At 56.5% G+C, this 21,107-nt stretch overlaps 1 protein-coding gene across 1 annotated transcript in view; it reads left to right on the forward strand.

Moving 5' to 3' along the window:
• MRC2 (mannose receptor C-type 2) overlaps positions 1–21,107 on the forward strand; it is an 80,881-nt gene that overhangs the window by 38,782 nt on the left and 20,992 nt on the right. Inside the window, exons 7-15 of the mRNA XM_067540985.1 lie at positions 2,554–2,742; positions 4,893–5,047; positions 6,048–6,155; positions 14,654–14,769; positions 15,301–15,449; positions 16,282–16,499; positions 17,516–17,658; positions 18,734–18,836; positions 20,294–20,432. Coding sequence (XP_067397086.1) covers positions 2,554–2,742; positions 4,893–5,047; positions 6,048–6,155; positions 14,654–14,769; positions 15,301–15,449; positions 16,282–16,499; positions 17,516–17,658; positions 18,734–18,836; positions 20,294–20,432 — 1,320 coding nt within the window. The remainder of the gene's footprint in view (positions 1–2,553; positions 2,743–4,892; positions 5,048–6,047; positions 6,156–14,653; positions 14,770–15,300; positions 15,450–16,281; positions 16,500–17,515; positions 17,659–18,733; positions 18,837–20,293; positions 20,433–21,107) is intronic.

The following is a 21,107-nucleotide window of genomic DNA, read 5'->3' on the forward strand; positions in this document are numbered from 1 at the left end:
TTTGTTTTTAAAGAAAGAGAAGGAGGGAAGAAAGAAAACAAGGGTGCTCGGCACATCTGAGTATCAGAGCCTAGGCAGGGATGGGGCCTGATTCTACACCGCCTTGCACCTATGGTTGGGTCCGGTCTATATCACACACTCCCCTTCCCAGGGCAGCTTACTGCTAACTGTAAATACAGGAGTGCTGTCTGTTCTCATTATACCTCGTGGTTTATTCTTATGACTAAGCACGAGCAGCCCCTTCCTGCAGAGAGAACAAGACCTGAACCCTCTGCCCCAGTAGCCATTGGGAACTTTGGTCCATCGGATACACCAGCAAGCTCCCTCCAGCTGCCAAACTGGTTTCTTTTGATTATTTTCCACCTCTCCTGCAGCCTCTGCACTTCCAGTTGGGCTGTGTTAAAACCTGGCATGAAAGGCTGTTCTTGGGAGACTGGCAGGCCGGAACGTGTCCTTAGTGGTTTGGGAAAGGAGCTGGATTTGAGGGAGTCTCGTTCACCTCCAAACTGAACCCCTGAAACTTGAGCCAGGGCGTAGTCTACACTATCAAGTTGTGTCGGCATAGCTACGTCAGCTGGGAGTGTGAAACCCTCACCCACACCCCCAGCTGACTGATGCCAGCAAAATCCCCAGTGTAGACACAACTGTGCCTAGCAGAGAGTGCGTCATCACCTCACTGATTCAGCTTGTTTCGCAGTGGATGCGGTCGGTCTATGATGGAGAAAGCTGCTGGAGCGCTAGTGCCTGCCATGGAAACGCTGCTCATTTCCTCGCCTCCTTCCAGGCCCCTTTCATTTCTGCTGCATTATGTCTGCAAGGTGTGTTTGGCCTCCTACCTTTCAGCCACACGAGAAGAGAACGAATCCCTCCCGCCCCCGCGCGGTGCAGCCTAGAGATGCTCAGTGCAATTATGAAATGGAAATTAGAAGAGGAAAAATGGGAGCGCGAATCATTTTCAAGGGGCAGGCGGAGACATTACCGCTCTGGGCATCACGTCACGGCTGTCCAATCGGAATGCTTTTTGGGGGTCTGGTGCTTCAAATCCTTGAACAAACTGCTGTACTTTGCAGCTGATCGTTGTCTGGAGTGCTTCAGTTCTCAGCTCCACGTCAGCAAGGTCTCCCAGCTGCCTCTTCTCCACTTTACGATGAGTACAAAGCATTCTCCAGGCCGCTGGCCGGCCACCTGAGATGCGAGCCAAGCCGGCTGCTTGATCGGTCACTGCCTTGCAGAATCTTACACCGAGGCTGCTTTGCGACGAACATGAAATCTAGCCAACATCTAATGCCCGTGTCTGAGTGACAGCCTTCTGCCTGGCAGGGCTGGGTCAGAAATGATGAACCAGCCGATGCACCGTGCCATGCTGCAGCAGTCTTAAAGCAATGCCGTCAGTTTGCGTGAGAGGAGCTCCCTGCAGAAATCTGCCCAGCCACCACACTGACCTCCTTCATCCTGGGCCCAGCCTCCAGGACGGTCTTTTCCCCATTAAGCTCTTCCCAGCCATCCCATCTTTTGTGTTATTTTTTTTAAATGGAGCATTTGTGCTGGTGAAAGGGGCTATTCTGGCTGCAGCTGACGCCCTGTGTTTAATCATAGAACAGGTCTGGGGCTGCAAGTGGTAACATGAGCGTCCCACCCTCTGCCCTGCCGTCGTTGCCTCACCAATGTCCTCCAGTGACGCTAGGGCAGGGCAGGCGGTGAATTCAGTGGTAATGGTCTCTTCTCTTCAGGCGTGTCCAGTGTCTGAGCTCTTTTCCTCACACTCCGTTTTCTATGTTTTGTTCATCTTGTTTTTAAAAGTTTCTGGTGGGTGGGTTTTTTTTCCCCCTCCAGTAAAACTCTGTTTCCCTCAGATTTTTTTTTTTTTTACTATCGTGGCCTTTTCTCTGGTTCTTTCTGATGAGGCTGTCAGCATGTTTTGTTTTTATTGCTATTTTAATAATACTACTTGTATTGTGATAGCATCTAGGAGTTCCAGTCCTGAACCAGAACCTCATTGCGCTAGGTGCTGTACAAACACAGTGCAACCTAAGTTACATGACAAGGCTGACGGTGGTAGTGGCGGTTCCTGCAACGGTTCCTACGGCTGGCCGTAGCCTTCAGCCTATTGCCCTGTAGGCTGTGACGTGAACTGACTGATTTGACCGCCTGTGGCGGGGGTGGGAGAAAGGGGTCTAAGGAGGGAGAATCTCGGCGCTCTTATCAAACCGCAGGAAGACTCCTGAAACCGCTGTGATGCCGATTGTGGGGGCGGGGCAGCCCAGTGGGAATTCATGGAGCACGTGACTCCTCACGCGGCGGAGGGAGCTGTAGAGAATGTGCTAGTTGGAGATGAACTCTGGCCGTCTCCCCCTCTCATCCCTCGACATTGGGAGCCACAGGCCTCAGTGACACAGGTCTGGTTTATTTCCAGACCCTCCTGCTGTTGGGGGGCTCTGCCGCTCCTCACACAGACCCTGCACCCAGCGGGCTGGTGGATGCCAGCTGCCCCGGGGAGGAGAAGGAGCCGTGCAGGGAGTTGGTGCCTTAGCAGGTTGCTCTGTGTCCTTGCAGACTCCTGGTCAGAGGTGAAGGTCGATTGCGAGCCTAGCTGGCAGCCCTTCCAGTCCAACTGCTACCGGCTGGTTGGCGAGAAGAAGAGCTGGCAAGACGGGAAGAAGACCTGCTTGCGCGGCGGTGGGGACCTGGTGAGCATCCACACGCTCTCTGAGCTGGAGTTCGTCGCCAAGCAGATCAAGCAAGGTAAGGATTGAGCCAGGTCCGCATGCTTGCTCCCTGGGGACGCTCTCTGGGGGCCCATGTCAGAGCTTTGGATCGGCCCTCTTGGATGGCGCGTGTCCGGGGGATCCCGTATCTTCACTCGCATGGTCCCTGCATGCGCGTGGCTCCGTGCTGAACAAAAATGTCCATATTTATACAGGAAAATGGTCCCCATCTACTGACATTTACACACATGCACTCAGGTGGGGTCTCTCCCAAAGGTATCTAGTACCTGAGGCCCTCGCACTCTTTAATGCATTCATCCTCCCAACAACCCAGGGAGGCAGGGCATGATCACAGATGAGGAACTGAGGCCCAGAAAGACTAAATGACGTTTCCAAGGTCACACAGGGAGGCTGTAGCAGAGCAGGGATTTGAACCTGAGTTTACTGAGTGCTGTAACCACTGGACCATCCTTCCTCTCTGTAAGATACCTTACACCATGAGTGGTCCCAATGAGGCCCAGTGGAGGAAGGTACTATTGGGTGTGAGTAGAGGTATCACGATCTGGTCCATATTAGGCTCTATTCCCGGCTCTAACCCTGGCTGGCTGTGAATAATTCCCTCCCCTCTCCTTTCCCCATCTGCGAAATGGGGTTCGGGTTACTCCTCAGACTGTCACAGTGAAGATGACAGTGGCCCTGTCCGAATTCCAGATTGGGTACCTACGTAAGAAAAGATTCCCCCAGCAGTTTCAGTTAGATGTGGTTTTAGTTTACGTATCTTGTCCTAAATGTTATATATAAAAGTGCTCCTGTGTGCTGTTAAGATTGGGAATATAGTTAATTCATGTCCCTGGATGGGGTTGAGATCCTTAATTGGAAGGTGCTATAGAAAGTATCCTCCCCTGAGGTCTTGTGAATCTATCAGAGACCGTACCAGAAGCACTTAATATGTATTAAGCCTATTATCATTTATCTGCTGGGCCAGTGACTGGCGTTCGGTACATTCATCTCAATAAAGAATAAAAAGTAATGGCCCTATTCTCTTTGAGTCAAGGCTGACCCACTGCCCCAGTGTGACGGTGGGGGGCACTGTGCTTCTGAAGATGCCATCATGTCCATGAGATGTAAAACTGAGATCCTGGCCCACTGGTGCTGATTAAAGATCTCCTGGCACTCTTGTAAGAATCGAGGTGGCCCTGGCCAAATTCCAAATCGGGTACCTACCTAGGGAAAGGTGCCCCCAGCAGTTTCAGTTAGATATGATTTTAGTCTACGCATCTTGTCCGAAATTTGTTATATAATAATGTTCCTGTGTGCTGTTAAATAGCTGCTATGTTCCATCCAAGAAGTGGCCGCTTTTCATGGGGTGCAGTGATACCATAACCTACCTTGGGATAAATCCAATGTTTGCAAAGCACTTTCAGGCCCTTCCCCGCAAGAGTAGACCTGCAGAATGTGTATTTATTAGCCAAGGCAGGGCATGTCATTTTGAAAGAGCGCTTCTTGTCGAGTACAAACTGGGTCCTATGTTTCAAAGATGAGTTTGACCTAGCATTTTGAATCATCATTGGCATGTCAGAATGTCCAGTTGCAGCTAAGTAACACAGGATATGTCTACACCGTGATTGCTGTGCAGGTAGGCATACGTGTGTCCGCTTTAATCTAGCTGGCATGGGTTTCAATAGCAGAGGAGACTTGGGAGTACGCACAAAGGGGCTGAAATCAGGGTTGGATGGGCAACCTTAATTCTGACATATCCTAACTTTTGAGCATTTGACTTCACTGCCCTAATGTTCCTTTAATGAATTTTGTTTTGTATGTAATAGTGTTATCATTGGCTTAGATTTTCAAAGGAACCTAGAAGAACTTGGGATCTGGAAACTGAGCACTTCACTCGCTTGGATGTCTCAGAAAATTCCAACCATCATTATTTGTCTGTAACCCCTGAGAACTCCAGGTCAGCGCCCCATGGTGCTAGGCGCTGGACAAACAGATAACAAGGAAGCCAGTCCCTGTCTCAGGCAGATCACAGCCAACATAATGTGAGAAGTTCATTTTGTCCCAGAAATGCTCAGAGAGGGCAGACTTTTCTCTTAAGCACTGTAGCACCCTGGAACTAAGTAGGGTGAGGTTTGCCCCAGATATCAGAGCTGGACTCTGATCTGCTCTTTCCTTTCTGCTTGGCAGATGTTGAGGAACTCTGGATTGGCCTGAATGACCTCAAGCTGCAGATGAATTTTGAGTGGTCGGATGGGACGCCGGTAAAGTTCACGTACTGGCACCCCTTTGAGCCCAACAACTTCCGAGACAGCCTGGAGGACTGTGTGACCATCTGGGGACCGGTGAGGACTGATCGCAGAGGAAGAGCAGGAAGGGATGTAGGACCTTTCCCGTCCAATTCGCAGGGCTGGGATGGAGTAATTTGTGTTTAGCAGAATGCGGTTTTTGTTGTTTTTTTTAAAATCTCAACGGAGCTGGATGTTTATTTTAAAGCATTTTTACTGCTGTGGGAAATTACTTGGGGGTCAGACAATAATTATTTAATGACAGTGGATGTTGAGATTCAAAAAGTTAAACTTTGTAACCATCAAAACACGAACTGTCCGCCTTGCATGTCAAAACATATATTGTAAATATCCTTAGATCAAACCCTAATACGTTCCCAGGCAGCATTTTTCTTTCTTTGCCTATCTGTACATTTCAATTATTATCCCCAGAAATACTTTTCAGTTGGTCTGTGTGCGCGGTGAAATCGACGTTTATTGACGTTTACCAGTGAAAATCTAATCCTTCCAAGCCTAGATTGATTGCATCCCTGGGTGTGAGCGCTGTGCCCGTAGTCCTGGAGACTAGAGCTCTCTGTGGCCATCGTGAGGGTGCAGCACAGGCCGCGCCAGCTTCCCCAGCCCTGTGCCACCCATCTCCCCTAAAACCGACAAGGAGGGTAGGCTCCGTGACCGAACCGTTCCTTGCCCTCTCCTGCAGAGGCTGCTGACAACGGGGGCTGGGTCCGTTAGTGGTTGCAATGCGTGGTCAGCTGCCCGCTGAGAATCGGACCACGTGCCACCAAACTCGTATCACACGGGCCACCCAACAGCCACTTTTGGCCACTGCCCTCTTAAGCTGGATTTGAGCCAACCAGAGGTTCTCTGCAAGATCAGAGCCCCTCCCAGGGACAGATAAAGGGCAGAGGGGATCCGTAATGGTGGTGTGAAGCAGAGCATAGGAAGGAAGCACAGGGTCGGTGGGACTTACCCACGCATGCCACTGAACATATCCCACGTCGGGTCCTGTGAGAGCTACATTTGCCTGGCCTGACCTGCTCTTTGTCATCCTCTCCAGGAAGGGAGATGGAACGACAGCCCGTGTAACCAGACGCTGCCCTCCATCTGTAAGAAGCCCGGCCGGGTGAGCCAGCGAGGGGAGGAGGAGGACCACGGCTGCAGGAAGGTGAGAGGGACCGGGGGAAGTGCGCTGCCAGAGGGAGGAATCCCATCTGGTGCTGGAAATAACAAGCCGAGGGGATGTGGCTTACTTCAGTGTCTAGGTCCGGCTGGCTGAGAACGGAGCAGGCACCCTGCTTGCCCGTGTCGTCCTGGCGGGACCCAGGGCTCTGGCTGGGGTAGTTTATTTGAGCTGGCATCTGCCGATGGTGACGGGCTCATGCTTTGGAGGGATGGCGTCTGTTTCTTATGACCAGGGAGGGACTTAGGAAACCCGGTGAAGGGCCTCTCCTTTCGACCCCCGGGACCTTGGAAAGCACGAACTAAACCCCGCTGGTCATCAAGATGAGACAAAGGCTCCTTCCTCGTCGCCCCCGCTGTGGAGGAGATTGTTTCGCCGAAGCGCCGCGGGGTCCGTATGGGCAGCCGGGTGGCCACGGCGTCTCGGCTCATGGCTTTGAGCCTCTGGAGCCAGCAGCTTCCTTCAGCCGCAGGCTGATGGTTGAATCTTCTCAGAAGACCGAGATGGCGGGGCGCCTGCGGTTAGCTCAGCCACTGGCGTTGGGCTCGGCTTCGCGTGAAGCGTTGCTGCGGGTGGCGTGAGTTCACCTCTGACTGCAGGGGGCCGGGCTGCCTTGGGGAGCCGTAGCCCCCACCTGTCTCTGATAGATCCAGGCAGAGGCAGTGTTAGCCCCCGAGCCCGTCCCCCGTCCGGCGGGCGGGAATTAGAAAAGGGGGGTTTGAAGGAGAACGTTAAAGCTGGACAAAAAGTGGAAAATGAAAGAAAACCAACCCCCGCCCTTCCCCCTCCCAAGCGCCTAGATCCCGGAATAGCACCCTGAAGGCCTGTGGCCAGCTGGCTCCTAACAGCTGCGTGCCGCCCCACAGCTGGGTGGTGTCCAGATGTGCATCCGCCCTTGCGTCAGGCCAGCTGTGCCATGCCCAGACGTCTCTCCAGCCCAGCTGCCTGGTCTGATGGGACGCAGCGCGCCGTGCTGCTTGTGTCTGCCGCCGAGAGGACGAGCGGGGCTGAGCGCTTCCCTGGGGAGGCAGAGCTCTGAAATCCCAGACCCACTGCGCGCCCCCCCCCAGTCAGACACGGGGACACGAACAGATCCTGCCTCCTGTGAGAGGCTGAGCGCCCTCAGCTCCCATCCCCGAGAGCGGAGGGCAGTGGCAGCTGGCACGAGCTGGGGAAGCAGGTTTAAAGCTAGGAAGAAGCAGCTTGCCTGGGCGATTGGCGGGTGCCATAAATAGACCCGAACATGTCAAAAGGAGAGGTGGTGTCCAGAGGTGTCCCCCCCCTTAGGATGGGCTGGAGAGCAGTGAACGAGGGCTGGCGCACACAAGGGCCCAGCCGCACAGGGGATGGAGTGGGGGCGTTGAGGAATTCAAGTGGCTACGCTAACTCCAGACCGCAGGGGCTCGGGGGCGCCGTGGCGGAGCTGCTTGGCCCAAGGGAACAGGGCCACCGTCAAGGGGATGCCGTCCAAAGTGAGAGCACCCTCTTGGGAGGAACCTGCGCTGCCTCCTTCCGTCTAACGCTGAGGTGTACAGATCTCTGGAGAACGGGATGCAGGGGACATTCCTGCGCCGGCCAGGGGGACGGGCCAGCCGGGGCCTGATGGGTCTGTCCATTCCGTGCTTCCTGCTCAGCTCGGTGGCTGGCACGGAAAGATGCTACAGAGCTGGCAGAGGCTGGCTTCCGAGCAACCCCGGCCCTCCAGCTGGACATTGCCCAGGCTTTCTGCCCTGCGTCTGCTGGGGGCAGTCAAAGCTGCAGTACACAGTTCCCTGTGGGGGGGAGAGGGGCCTGGGCTCAGGCTGGCTCGAGGGCCCATAATCTGGTCCTGACATCTGCAGGTTTTGGCTCCCTCCCACTGACCCAGTATTGTGTTTGATCTGCGTGCGCCAAGGCCGCTGCCCGGGAGGATTAAAAGCAGTTGCCAGGGCAGCGTTTGTTCTAGAGCAATTAGCCGCCTCAGGCCTTCTGGAGGCTGTCAGTTGCTTCCCCTCTGTCTTTCCCATCGCTCCACCTCTTCCCTCCACCTCCCTTGACTTTGGCAGCGGCGCGGGGCGCGCAGAGCAGGACTCCGAGTCTGTCAGACAGCAGGAGCGATTCGCTAATCCCTGCGGCGGGGCTGGGCCGCCTGCCCTTTGGGAAGGAGTTGGCCCCTCAATGCCCTGGGATCCTGGTGGGTGAGGGAGGCGGCAGGTGGGGAACGTCCTCGGGGTTGAGGCTTTGGCAAGTCAGGCTGCTGGCTTGCAAGCAGACAGCGGGGCGATGGGGTGGAGTGGAATTCCTTGTTTGGTCCATGCTTCCTCCCCCTGGTTACTGGGGTGCTGCTCACGCAGGGACCCCGATGGGGTCTCTGTTTTGTGTTCTGGGCTCTTCCTTCGCACAAAGGCCTGCCCTGAGTGACTTTGCATCGAAGCCCTTTGCCCCAGCACCGCCCTGCACCCCGAGGAAGCTTCCTCCTCCTACCCTCTTTGTCAGTGCTTGTGTTTAAGACTCAGGGCTGTTCCTGGGTCTGCCGCTGTCGTGCTGTGTAGCCGTGGCCAAGTTGCTCTCTGCCTCAGTTTCCCCACCTGTAAAATGAGGGCAATAGTCCCTTGCTGCCCAGGAAGGCTGTGAAGCTCCCTGCGTTGCTGTGCGTAAGTTGCTTTGCCATCTTTCGGGGGAAGAGGCTAGAGCAGGTCACAGGTGGCGGTTGTTTGTGAGTTTCACCCAAATCTTAACCCCTCTGCTCCCCCAGCTGGTCAGCCCGATGCAAATCACAACGAAGCACTAGTGAGCTGAAATTACTGTAGTGTCCTTCATCCTGAAGAATCCCGAACAGTATTTCTCTGGGGATCTCTTCTCCCACCACTGCCGTGCAGCCACCTTTACGGTTTAACATCTCGCAATAACGCAACACAACAGCTGAGGAGAGGAAGTGAAGGCGAATACAGCCTCCAGGTAAACTGACAAAGGAGAACGGTCAGAACACTAGCGTTAGCGCCCCTCCTTTAGGGGGAAACGCGCCGTTTGATGCTCAGTGACCACACGTTCTCAGGACCTTAGTTTTACTGATGTGGAAAAAAAAGTGCCCTTGATGACAGCGTCCTTAGCGCCAAACTGGAGCATTGGGGTCTTGCCTGGCTCAGAGAGTGCCGCCCATTGGATCGCCCCCGCCACTTCGCGGACCACTGGGAGGATTCCCATCACCACTCGGCCGGCCTAAGTGTGCCTAGCCATGAGAGCAGCGGAGTTAAACCACGTCTCTGCAAACCGTCACGCTGTCCTTGCATTCCTGAGGGATAAAACTGCCAGAAAATGAAATGCGATCCTGCGACTGCAAATTATAACAAAGAAAAATCCATTCCTTTCTGCCCCGCCCCCAGCTCCTTGTCATCTGCTGTAAGGAAATCAATGTCCTGCTGGAAATTGGCCTGCTACCCGGTACCTCTCTGTAACCGTGCTGTGAAATCCCCACCCCCCGCCATGCACACACGCTGCCCACCACGAGGGAAGCAGGAGTGCCTTTCTTGGTTGCTGTCTGGGTACTTAAAGCCAGAGCAGCGCAGCCTGACTCAAAGAGGACGCAAGCACAGCCGGTTACCAGAGAAATACCAAATGGGAACTCCCTGTGAAGGCTGCTTTTGAGTAACTCAGAGGCCAGGTGCATTCGTGCCCAGCTGGCAGGTCTCCAGGGATCCAGCCATTGAATTCTACTCCTTCCCTCCATCACAAGTCGGTTGATTCATCTGTCAGAGCTGAAGGCGACAGGCGGCCTTCTCTGGCGGTGGCAGGGAGCAGGAAGCAACAGGGAAGGAGGGGGATGGACCAAAGACACAGGGATTTTAACAGAGATGTCTGAGCAGCTGTTTTGCCATCGGCGTGGTGTTGAGGGGGATTTGCCCACGGGTCTCTCGTCAGGGGCATTGAGGACACTGCAGATTTCATCCACTCACTCAGGGCCCCCCCCAGCGTCCCCAACCTGCTGCCCTCGCAGCTCCGCCAGCAGCCCCCCCGCTTCTGCTCTCGCGGTCGCTCTAGCATTGCCCTCGCGGCTGCCCCTCACTGTCCCACACCCGCTGCCCTCCCGTGGCGCTTCCCAGCAGAATGCACTCCCCCGGCGGCCTTGCGCTGTGAGCAGGGCCCGTATCGCCCTCCCCGTTTAACAGAGACGAAGCGCTGGCTTGCCCTGGGTCTCTCCGTCTCTGGGCGATGGGGTTGGCAGTGGAACCCAGGCATCCTGCCGCCCAGAACCCTCCTTCCTTCTCCTTCTAAAACAGATCCAAGAGACTTGTGTCTCCTGAGCCGGCAGCTATGCCGTGGGGGGGGAGGCCGCCCCCTCTTCTCCCCCAGCCTGTCTCCCATCCCTACCACCCCCAGCCCAGCTCCTTGGGGTTGGTCTGTAGGATCCTGTACCCAGCCCGTTGACCCCTGCAGGGGAGCCAACAGCAGGGCTGGTTTGTCCTACGAAGAAAACGTGGGGGTATTTCTGGCAAGTGGAAACCCCATCTGCTCAAGCTATGGGACGTGTTTCTCCCAGGCTGCGCTGGCAGGTTGGCCAACGGGCGGCTTTTCTTTTCAGCTTTCCCTGCGCCCTCCGGGTCATCCACCTTCCTCCTCCCAGCCCCACTTGCTGGTTGACTGGTATAAAATCCACAAGGAAAGCAAGCCAGTCAGGCTCTTGGGTACCACGTGAGCTGGGGGGTGGGCAGCGGCAGAGGCGCTGAGAGCTGGGTGCAGAGGTAGTGAAGGGCTGGGGGGGCTGGGACAGTCGTGGTAGAAGCGGGGGGCGGGGGAGAAGGGGTCTTGGTGCAGCGGTGGGTTCTGGGAGGGGAGGATGGAAGCGTGTGGCAAGGGGTTACCGGAAGCACTGGCGGACGGAGATGGGTGCTGGAGGCACTGATGCTGGGGAGGAGACCAGGGGCAGGGGGAAAGGCGGCGCACATTTCACTGGGAAGGCGGCCGAAGGGTCACAGCTCCTCGTCCCAGCTGGGAAGGGTGCACGCTGCACAGGTGTGCAGGGAGGGAGCTCAGAGCAGCTGGGTCTTACCGCACGGAGAGAGCTGAGCAAACTGCAGGCAGGTGGTGGTGCCAGCTCCAGTGACGCGACACGCCTTTTCCCGGACCTGCGGCCCACCCTGCCACGCCGGTGCTGGGCTCCTCCAGCCCCACCTCAGTCCTGAGCTGCAGCCCCCCCTCCCCGGCGTATCCCCATCCTAGGTCTCCTCTTAACGCTGCCGTGAAGAATTCTCATGGCTCCCGGCTGGGGCCTCTTCCGAGAAGAGCCTGCCATCGGGCCAAACGGTGGTGGTTTTGTAAAGCAGATGGAGGTAAATGAGGGAGCGACTGCAGCTGCCAAGCGCCTTCGTGGTAATAATTGAACCCAGGTCTCCAGGGGTGCGTTAACCCATTGTGTCCCGGAGCCCTTGGGGAGCCGGTGTTGGAGGAATGCAGTTTGCCATTCCCCTGGCATTTCCCCAAGGGTAGGGGGGAGGTTCTGAAGGTGACCCATTGCCTGGGGGCACCATGCTCCCGTCCGCCAGCCTTCGTTCAAATGCTGTTTCTCTAGAGGTTGGGGAGGGGCAGGGAACCTGCCCCCTCCCCTCCTCCTGTCTTGCTGATTTCCACGCAGGTGAATCTGGAAGATTGTAATGGTTTGTAAGCCACAACCACAGGCCTGGGACCCACTGGGGAGATGCGAGGTCAATTCCCGGTCTCAGAGCCAGAGTCTCCTGTCGCTTACACCAGGGCAAATCGGCCATAGCTCCGTTCCGGTTAATGGAGACACGTCAGCGTCCAGTCGGAGTTGGGACAGTCAGGCGCTTCGTCCAGCCCCCCGAGCTGGCCGGGAGAGGCACCACGCTCCTTGCTGGGAACTGGGAGCCGGGACTTGTGGATTCTGTTGTACTTCTGCCTCCTTCGTGCTTCATTCACCCCACTGGGAAGCGAAGGCTAATGATCCCGCCCCACCTTTGCCCGGAGGTCGTTGGCTGAGAGGAGCAATCATAGACTTGTCCCTGCAGCTCTGCTCCTGCCAAAGGAAATCAATTTAACTGCAGAAAAGCAAGGAGAACGAACACCTCTGTCGTCTGATCGGCAGCCGTGCACCAGACGGGAGGAGGCATCTCTCTGTGGATCTCCCGTGCTCCCAGCCCCTCCTCACCCATCTCCCTTCTTTCTGTCCTGTCTCTTGATCGTGTGCTCTCTTCCCGTTTGCCAGCCAGGGACCCCAGCCCGCTCTAGGGTCCTGGAGAAAAATAATCAGGATGTTTCTTGGCGATCGCTGATTCATTCTTCCTGCTTCTGCCGCTGCCTTCTGAGGCTTTCCCTCACCTCCTGGCCCTCCTTTGCAAGTTGTCTCTTCAGTCTATTGTCTGTCTGGGGCAGGATCCCCTCTGCATACCTCTTGGAAGGCGCCTACCATGCCATTGGCCGTGTGGCAGTAGAATCCTGTGTGCATTTGGCTGGGTAATTAAATCTGGTTGCCATGAGGGGTTTTCTTTGGTCCCTGGTTTTGCTGCTGCATCAGGCTGTGGCTAGAAGTGCAACAAGAAAAGAGAGGAGGGGTTAGTATGAGGCCATTGCCCCTGTCGCATGCTGGGCTCCATTGGGAGCCCCCTTGGAACGGGCAGCAAAGTCCTGTGTAGACGCAGAATTTGGATCTGCCAGTGTGGTCCGCGGATAGCTGCCGATTGGCAGGGCTCTTGTGGGCGGCACATGATGCGAAGGATTCAAAAAGCGCTTTTGGGTGAGCGGTCTGAGCGAAGCAATGGGAGCCCGGAACGTGGGAGTTCACAGCCTGGCCCTGACGCCCTCGGGGAGCCTTGGGAAAGGCCCTTCCCCTCGGTCTGTGCCTCAGTTTCCCCCCGTCTGCGAAACGTGGGTGATAATTCTCACCAGCCACTGGTGGGGACGAGAGGACGTGCTCTCCAGCCTGTTGGCATCGCTCCTTGGCATATTTGAGGCAGCTGCACTTTTGTAATACGCTGACCTAGCGTGTGACTCGGGGGGGGGGCTGTAGAGCCTACCCCCCCACCCCCCAACGGGAGCTGCTCCTTTAGCTGTAGTGGGCAGGACGGCCTGGCCCTTGGTGGTGCTGCAGTTCCTGCCTTCAGCCCCTGTGGACAGCAGGTGGGTAGCAGCCGTCTGTGCAGCGAGGGAAGGCTGAGGCTATGGCCCTTTGAGCACGGCTGGAGGGCTGCGACGCAGGGTGGCCATGGGGGGGGTCCCCGCAGTGAGGCGGGAGGGGGCGCGGAGGAGCAGCTCCGGCTGGATGTAGCTGTTTCACGCACCTGATTTGTCAGCGTCCCTAGGGCACGGGAGAGTGGCACAGGCATGAGCCAGGGCCAGCTTCTCCAGCAGAGCCCATCCTTCCTTCCCCCCGCCCCCCCGCGCAGCCTGGGCCTCAGGAAAATCCTTGCTTTTGTTCCGAGTGTTTCCTTTCACTCTTCCTCTGCCGTGATCAAGCCCCCTTCCTCCCACCCCCGAATATATCCCCCCCCCCCCTCCCCATGCAGCTGCGGCTGCCTTTGCCAAGCGTTTCTGGAGCTCTCTGTGCAGTCCTTCCTGCTCCCGTCAGCCCGCCCTGTTTATACGGCTTTGGCAGAGAATAGATCCTCTTGTGTCCCCAGCTCCAGAGAGGCTCCAGCATCAGCAAAGCAGGGCTATTAACGCGGACTGTGGTGGGACTCGCTGCTTGCTTGGCCTTCCTACACAAGGAGATGATTGTCTTTCCCCTCTCGGAGCCTCGTCCAGGGTGGGATGTTGGCAGTGCAGAAACTTTTCTGTTGCTTTTGAAGCTGCCTTGATGTTTTTTTTTTTCTGCGGCCCCGTCCTCTCAGGCTGCAATCTTGTTAGATCTCGCAAGATAAACAGGGTCAAGCCGGGAGAGCCTGCGGATGGGAGACTGCCCAAGAAAAACCCAGGGTGTTTCGGGAAGCCGTGTTGGTGAGGAGGTCATGGCACTTTTCCCTCTGAAGCCGAACTGAGCATTTCCCCAGGAGTTGCAGGGGGCTCTTTACTGCCGGGTTTTGGACAAGACACAATATTGTTGTCCTAAGTGATTTTAGTTTGTTTGCACAGGGATTGCCAGACTGGATCAGACCCAAGGTCTGTCTGGGCCAGTCTCCTGTCTCTAATTGTGGCCAGCGCCAGCTGCTTCAGAGGAAGATGGAGGGAACCCCTAGTGGACTCTTTTTCAGTAACACGTCTCTGGTGGAAGCTCTGTCTGACCCCAGGCCATTGGTTGTTCCTTATGTCCTGAAGCAGGAGGGTTTATGTCCCCAGCAGATTGTTTTATCCTAACTAGGTTATCTGCCGAGGTTCTTCTTGGTCCTGTAAATGTCTGATCCCTTCTCTGACTCCTGCTAGACTCCTGGCCTCAGTAACATCTGGTGGCAGTGAGTTCCCTGGGACAATCACGCAGTGTGGGTAAAGGGGGCTGGGAAAGCACATCTGCTCACACGGCGCTAAAGTGTGCAAGGACGTGTCCTCTTCTCCTGCCGCAGGGCTGGAAATGGCACAGCCCCTCCTGCTATTGGCTGGGAGAAGACCGGGTGACCTACAGCGATGCCCGGAAGATGTGCACTGACTACGGGGCCACCCTCGTCACCGTCACCAACAGGTGGGTGCGCTGTGGGGGTTCCCTCGCCTGCCGTGGGCGTTCGGTTCCGTTCGCTCGGGGACAGGCCGAGAGCCCCGGCGGAGATCGCTAGAGCCGCGCCCCCCTTCTGCCGGCTGGGCGCTGATTACTCCATGAGCAGCGTTGGCCTGTGGTCTGAACAGGGGCTGGGGAGGCAGGCGGCCTGGTTTCTATTTCCAGCTCTGCCACTGAGCGGGTGCAGCCTCGAGGTGAGTCACGCCTTCTTTTCCCCCATTCTCACAATGGGGGTGACGGTACTTCCCTCCTTCCCCCAGGAGGCAGGGTTAATGGGCGGGGGACGCAGCAGGACCTGTCCGAGGCTTCCTCCTGGTGCGACAGCCGCCGAGGATTGAACTGGGGGGGGAACCGCTAGAGCTAAAAGCCCCAGCCTCTGCAGCTCGAGTCAAAGCACCAGGCGCCGTAGCTGGGCGCTGTGAGAGACCCGCCTTCCGGTGCCTGAGCCGGAGAGGAGGAGGCGTAACCGCAGGGCGCCCCGCTGCTCTCCCGTGTCAGGTTTGAGCAGGCGTACGTCAGCAGCCTCATCTACGGCTGGGACAGCGAGTACTTCTGGACGGCGCTGCAGGACATCAACGAGACGGGCTCTTTCCGCTGGCTGAGCGGCGACGAGGTCACGTACACCCACTGGAACCGCGACCAGCCCGGTAACGGCACAGACGCCAGGCAGGATGGGGGAGAGCGGGCCCTGTTCATTCCCTCACCCTCCTCCCCAGCCAGACACACGACAGCTGCCGTCCCCCTGAGCATCCCCCAGGCGGGCGGCGCTGGAGGCGATGTTGCGGCCCGGCGCATGGGGCCAGGCGCCGATGGCAGGAGGCGGAGGAGCTGGATAACGACAGACAGTCTCTCTGCCTCCCCATCGTTCTGCGAGTGAAGGGAGCAGACCCGGGGCAGGGAGAGCAGCCGTCTGGGGCAGCACCAGGGGGATAATGAAGAGCCGGGGGAGGGAGCTGGGCAAAGGAAAATGCCGCCCCCATCCACTCCCTTGGGCTGGGGTGCGATCTCTCAGGGCAGCCCCAGCGCCGGGGTCGGTCCGCGCGGACACTGGAGCACGTCCTGTAGCAGACGCTCCTGGGTTCACCGGGCAGGTCCTGTTCCATTTCCCCTTCCTCTGATGCTGTCACCTCCCACCCTGACGGGGAAGGGATCAGTCCCACTCGTCCCTGAGCTGTTTTAGCCCCACCACCCCTGTAGTGTAACGTCCCTATTCCCCACTTGTTCTGCCCCCCCAAGGGTGGCACTGCCAGCCATGCCTCCCCTGCTCCTGGGCCTGCGGGGCAGCAGTGGGGGCCTCTTTGTTCGTGCTGTCTGCTCGGTGCCCACCCAGTGGTACGGGGATGGGTCAAGGATGCTATCCCTAGGCAGGGGCCGGTGGCGCCTGGCGGTTCATCTGGCCTTAGCTGAACCCGGCCCCCTGCCGCTATCTAGGCTCAAACCGTGTGCCCCTCTCTGCCCCCTTTTCCACGCGCGTTCCAGGTTACAGCAGAGGCGGCTGTGTAGCCCTGGCCACGGGGAGCTCCATGGGGCTGTGGGAGGTGAAGAACTGCAGCACGTTCAAGGCCAAATACATCTGCAGGCAGAACCTGGGCACCCCGGTGAACCCCGAGTTGCCGGCCCCATACCCGACGCCCAGCCTCACCGGCTCCTGCCCCCAGGGATGGAGCTCCGACCCCAAACTCCGTCACTGCTACAAGGTAAGAAGCCAGCGTGGCCCAGCGAAGGGCGTAGGGCTCTCTGGGTCTGTCTACACTGCACACTAAATCCAGGCGCTGGCTCAGGTTTGAGTCCAACCCCCTCCCTTCCATCCGCATGGAAATCAGTCCGACTCCGGGCAGCAAGCACTCTGGCTCCTAGGACGCTGCTGGTGGGAGGCTGAGAGCCCAAGCCCCACTGAGGCTCAGGTCCAAGCCCTGTCATTTTGCAGTGTGGACGCAGCTCAAGCTGCAGACCTGAGTCAGAAACTCCGCGTCGTGCAGCCTGGAGGGGTCCAGCAATTGTAAGCCCAGGTTTGCAGTGCAGAGGGGACGCTCGAGCACGGGGTTGGAAACACACGAGTCCGCAAGCCCAGGTCTCACAGCCCCAGGCTCAGCATGCAGTGTAGCGTTAGGCTCTGTGTCCTTGGGGGTGGCCACATCCCACCCCGCAGCCGCCAGCTGTGGACACAGAGGCCGTGGCAGGGAGACCAGGTGACCTGCAGAGCTCTCACCGGTGACCTGGCGAGGCAGGGATCGTTATAAAGAGCGAGGGAAGGGAGTGAGTGTGTACCCAGGGTACAGGGAGAAAGGCAGGCCAGGCTCGGTTTTGCTCCTCTTGGTACATGTTGCACGGGCCAGTTGGTGCCATGGGACAGGCCCTGGCTGCGAATGCCACCTGCAGGCATGTGCGACTCTTTAAAACAGGGTGTGGCGGCCCCCAGGGAGCTGGCCCCAACTGCAGCTGGATCTTTCCCACCTTTGGGAGACTCGGCCATGGGCACTGGGAATAGTGGCAGGCCCCTGGTCCTGCAGAGGGTGGGCCAAGCTGCTGAGAATCCAGACAGGTCTCGCCCACTCAGCCAGGTGCACCAGAGGTCAGGCTGCAAGAGGACTGAGCATCTCATCACATGTAAAACGCCCCCGGTGAGAGGGGTGGGCTGAAGGGAATCTTGGGTGTGCTTTAGGCAGGGAGCAGAGCAATGAGCCCTCCGGTCTGCGCCTCTCTCCCATGCCAGGTATTTAACTACGACAAGCTGCAGGACAAGAAGACCTGGATTCTGGCCCAGCTCTTCTGCCGGGAGCTGGGGGCGCAGCTGCTCAGCCTGGGCAGCTTTGAGGAGGAGCATTTTGTGGCCAACACGCTGAACAAGATCTTCGGGTAAGGAGCAGGTTGGAAAGGGGGCGTGTTTGTGCCTGTGCGTGTGCACGCATACCCTGGTGCACTGCTGTGGGTACAAGGGTCTGCACGTGCTTGTGTACATAGTGCATGTGTCTCGGTGCTCGTGTGTATACATGCAGTCTGTAGGCAAAGCATGCACACCTACCCGAGTATACGCACAGTGAATGTAGGTATGTATACGTTGTAGAAGAGACTGAAAAGACTGGAACTGTTTCCTCTGGGGAGGCAACAAGGACATGCCACAGATATATGACGTACTGACTAGGCTCGAGAAGGTGCCCAGAGTCCATGGTGATGGGCATCCCTATAAGACTATAAATTGGCAAGTGGATGGGTGAGAAACATGCAGCTGTGCACCCTTCCTTGTCAGAACAAGGAGCTGTCTGGTGAAATCATAGGGAGCGAGCTGTAAAAAGAGGAAACTTTTTACATAAGGGCTGGTGGGCCTGTGGAACTCATTGCCACAAGACCTCTCTGAGGCAAAGACCGTTGCAGGACTCCAGGCATTTATGTGGATAATGAGACCATCCGGAGTGACACAGTAAAGATTTAAACCAAGGACTGTAAAGCTTCCTGCTACAGGGAATACGCCAATCACGAACTGACTCTGTAACTGCCCGAGGAGCTCCTCCCACAAGCAGGTTATTCCATAGTTCTCTAGTGGGGGTAGCTTGTGCCTCCCGTGAAGCATCTCGGGCAGGATACTTGGACTAGCTGGGCCACAGATCCGAGCCTGCATGGCATTTCTTATGTCCTGTGCGTGTGTGTGTGTGTGTGCATGTGCATGCATGTGTGCACACAGGTGCAGTGTGCCTATGTACAGGCAGTAGGCAAAGCATCCCTGGGGACAGGGATAAAATCATGGTGGCAGCTGCACTGCGGGATGTACCACCTGCATTTTCCCTATTCTCACTGCTGTGCACCCAGTGGGCATTAGAACTGGCCCTGGGCAGTCTTCACTAATAGCCCCCCCTCCAGCTCAGCACTCAAGGAAGGACACAGCAAGGGTGTTTCCCCTTCTCCCATGTCACTAGCTCCCTGTGGTTTCTTCCAGCGAATCGGAACCGGAGATCCATGAGCAGCACTGGTTCTGGATCGGCTTGAACCGGCGGGACCCGGGAGCAGAGAGGAGCTGGAGGTGGAGCGATGGCCTCGGGGTGAGTGTGGATGCGCTTTGCACAGTAACAGGTGCCAAGTCAGCAATGCCGTGAGCCCAGAGGCAAGTGGGGCTGCCAAGTGCTCTGCAAACTGGCGACCAAAGATCTCAAAGTGCTGGACACACTGACTGCAAATTATCGACATAGACAGAAATACGGGAGCCACTTTACCCATTGCTGAAATGCAGTCACCTCTGGGGTGGACAACAGCAGCTGTTCAGCAGTGTTAAGCAATAGTTCAGGACAGGAAGCAAAGTTTGCAAGGGGGAATTTTAGGGAGACATAAGGTGATTATTACCCATTGGGAATTTGGTCCAGGCACCGCAGAACAGACCCAAAGCTGGTGTAAACAGGTGTTACTCTGTTGACATCTGATCTTCTGAATAACCACAAGTGGTCAGGACCTTGGCTTTATGTCTCCCTGGGATGATCGCTCACACACATTCATGGGTATTGAAAGCTGTTTTACTGAGACAGGGTAATACTGGTACGGCTCCGGGATTGCCCTCTCATCTCTTTGACAAAGTCCCTGGGATTCATCCCTTCCGCCTGGCTGGATAGATGGCCACCAGAGACGGACCAGTGCAGTGTCTGAAAGGCCCCACAGAGAGACCCTAGAAGCTGAATTTTCCTTTTACCGAGTCCAGTGGTTCTCAACCTTTTTTCATTTGCGGACACCTAAGAAATGGCGAATGGAGGTGGCGACCCCTTTGGAAATCTTAGGCATAGTCCATGGACCACAGGTTGTAAACCACGGTTCTAGGGTAATGACAACCCTTTGCAGACCCGTTAGATATAGTCTGTGGACCACAGGTTGAAAACCACTGGCCTAATCCTTCATGTCTGATCCTTCTCCAGCGCAGTGGCTGCAGCCCTGGGCTTTCAAAGAGATAAAGACACAGAAGTCCCAGCTCCCACCTGACTCTGATCCCACCATGGGGCAGCTGCTGTGGTTCCATCTTAGAAAAAGAGCTGGATAGTTTTTTGTCCCATAATAGCACTTGGGGTCCCATTCACCAGTGCCCTGTGTGCAAAACGGATGGAAAGCACAACTGTCCTGACCCGGAACACTTCACAGTCCCCTTTGCACAGATGCAAATGATTCCCCAAGGTTAAGGGCGTGGGGAATGAGGCTGAGATGAGGGATTGAGCTCTTGTGCTGCTGGGATTTAGCTGGACTCTGTGAGGGGTTGGGATTCCCCCCCCCCCCCCCCCCCAACGTACCGCACTGCACAACTGGCCAGGTGCGTTATGGGCAGGGTTTGCTCTCACCTGAAGCATCCGCCACTGGCTGCGCTCAGAGTCAGCATGCCAGAGTGCTCTAAATGGACCCGCGCTCCCCCCTGGTGCACCAGGAGACCAGATGATAATGGCCAGTCGTCCAGCCCCGTGGGGTGGCTGGCTCCAGTTCCTGTGGTTTGCAGGCTCTAACTCTGCCCATCTCTCTTGGCTCCCAGTTCTTCTACCACAACTTTGACCGCAGTAACCATGACGACGACGACATCCGTAACTGTGCAGTGTTGGACCTGGCGTCCTTGCAGTGGGTGCCCATGCAGTGTGAATCACAGCTGGATTGGATCTGCAAACTGCCCAAAGGTAACAGGGAGAGAGGGCACCCAGTGCAGCACAGGGCCGACGCAGCGCTCTCAGGAAGGATGCAGTGCATTCCATCTGCTGATCTCAAAGCGCTTCACAGCATCCCTGAGTGGTAGGAAAGGGATCTGTAGGGATCACTGGTGGGGAGCAGAGCAGGGGGCTCTCAGGGGCTCCTTGTTTGGATTCGACCTCCAAGGCAGTGTAGAGAATTTTCCCTGCCTGAGATGAAGCTGCCTCTCTCTGGATGTAACTAAGGCTGTGTCAGTGCTGTACAAATACGGGGGTTCTGACCTCGCGTTAAAATAGCAGTGAAGAAAGGTAACTCAGCTTTTAACTCCAGGTAGCAGCTAACCCAAGTTAAATGCTGCATTGCTGTGTCTTCACTGCTGGTTTAACCCAAGTCAAAACCACACCTCTTTTTGCAGTGTAGAAATACCCTAAGCCTTCCTTGCCAGTGCTGACATCTCATTGGAGAGCATCTATATATAGCTTTGAGGAGGAAATGTTTAGCCTTTGGAATGAACCAGATTGAGGAGAGGGGAAAAAACCCCAAACCACCCTACCAAAGCACTGCACTGCACACACCGTGTCCCTGTGGGGAGAGGATGAGAGAGAAGACGGGGCACATCGATGATTGGGGGGCACTCAGAAATGATGGTGATGAGGGTGGGATGA

This window comes from Emydura macquarii, unplaced genomic scaffold (genome assembly GCF_026122565.2).
Source record: "Emydura macquarii macquarii isolate MOO-44397 ecotype Brisbane River unplaced genomic scaffold, CSIRO-AGI_Emac_v2 contig_629, whole genome shotgun sequence".
NCBI lineage: Eukaryota > Metazoa > Chordata > Testudines > Chelidae > Emydura > Emydura macquarii.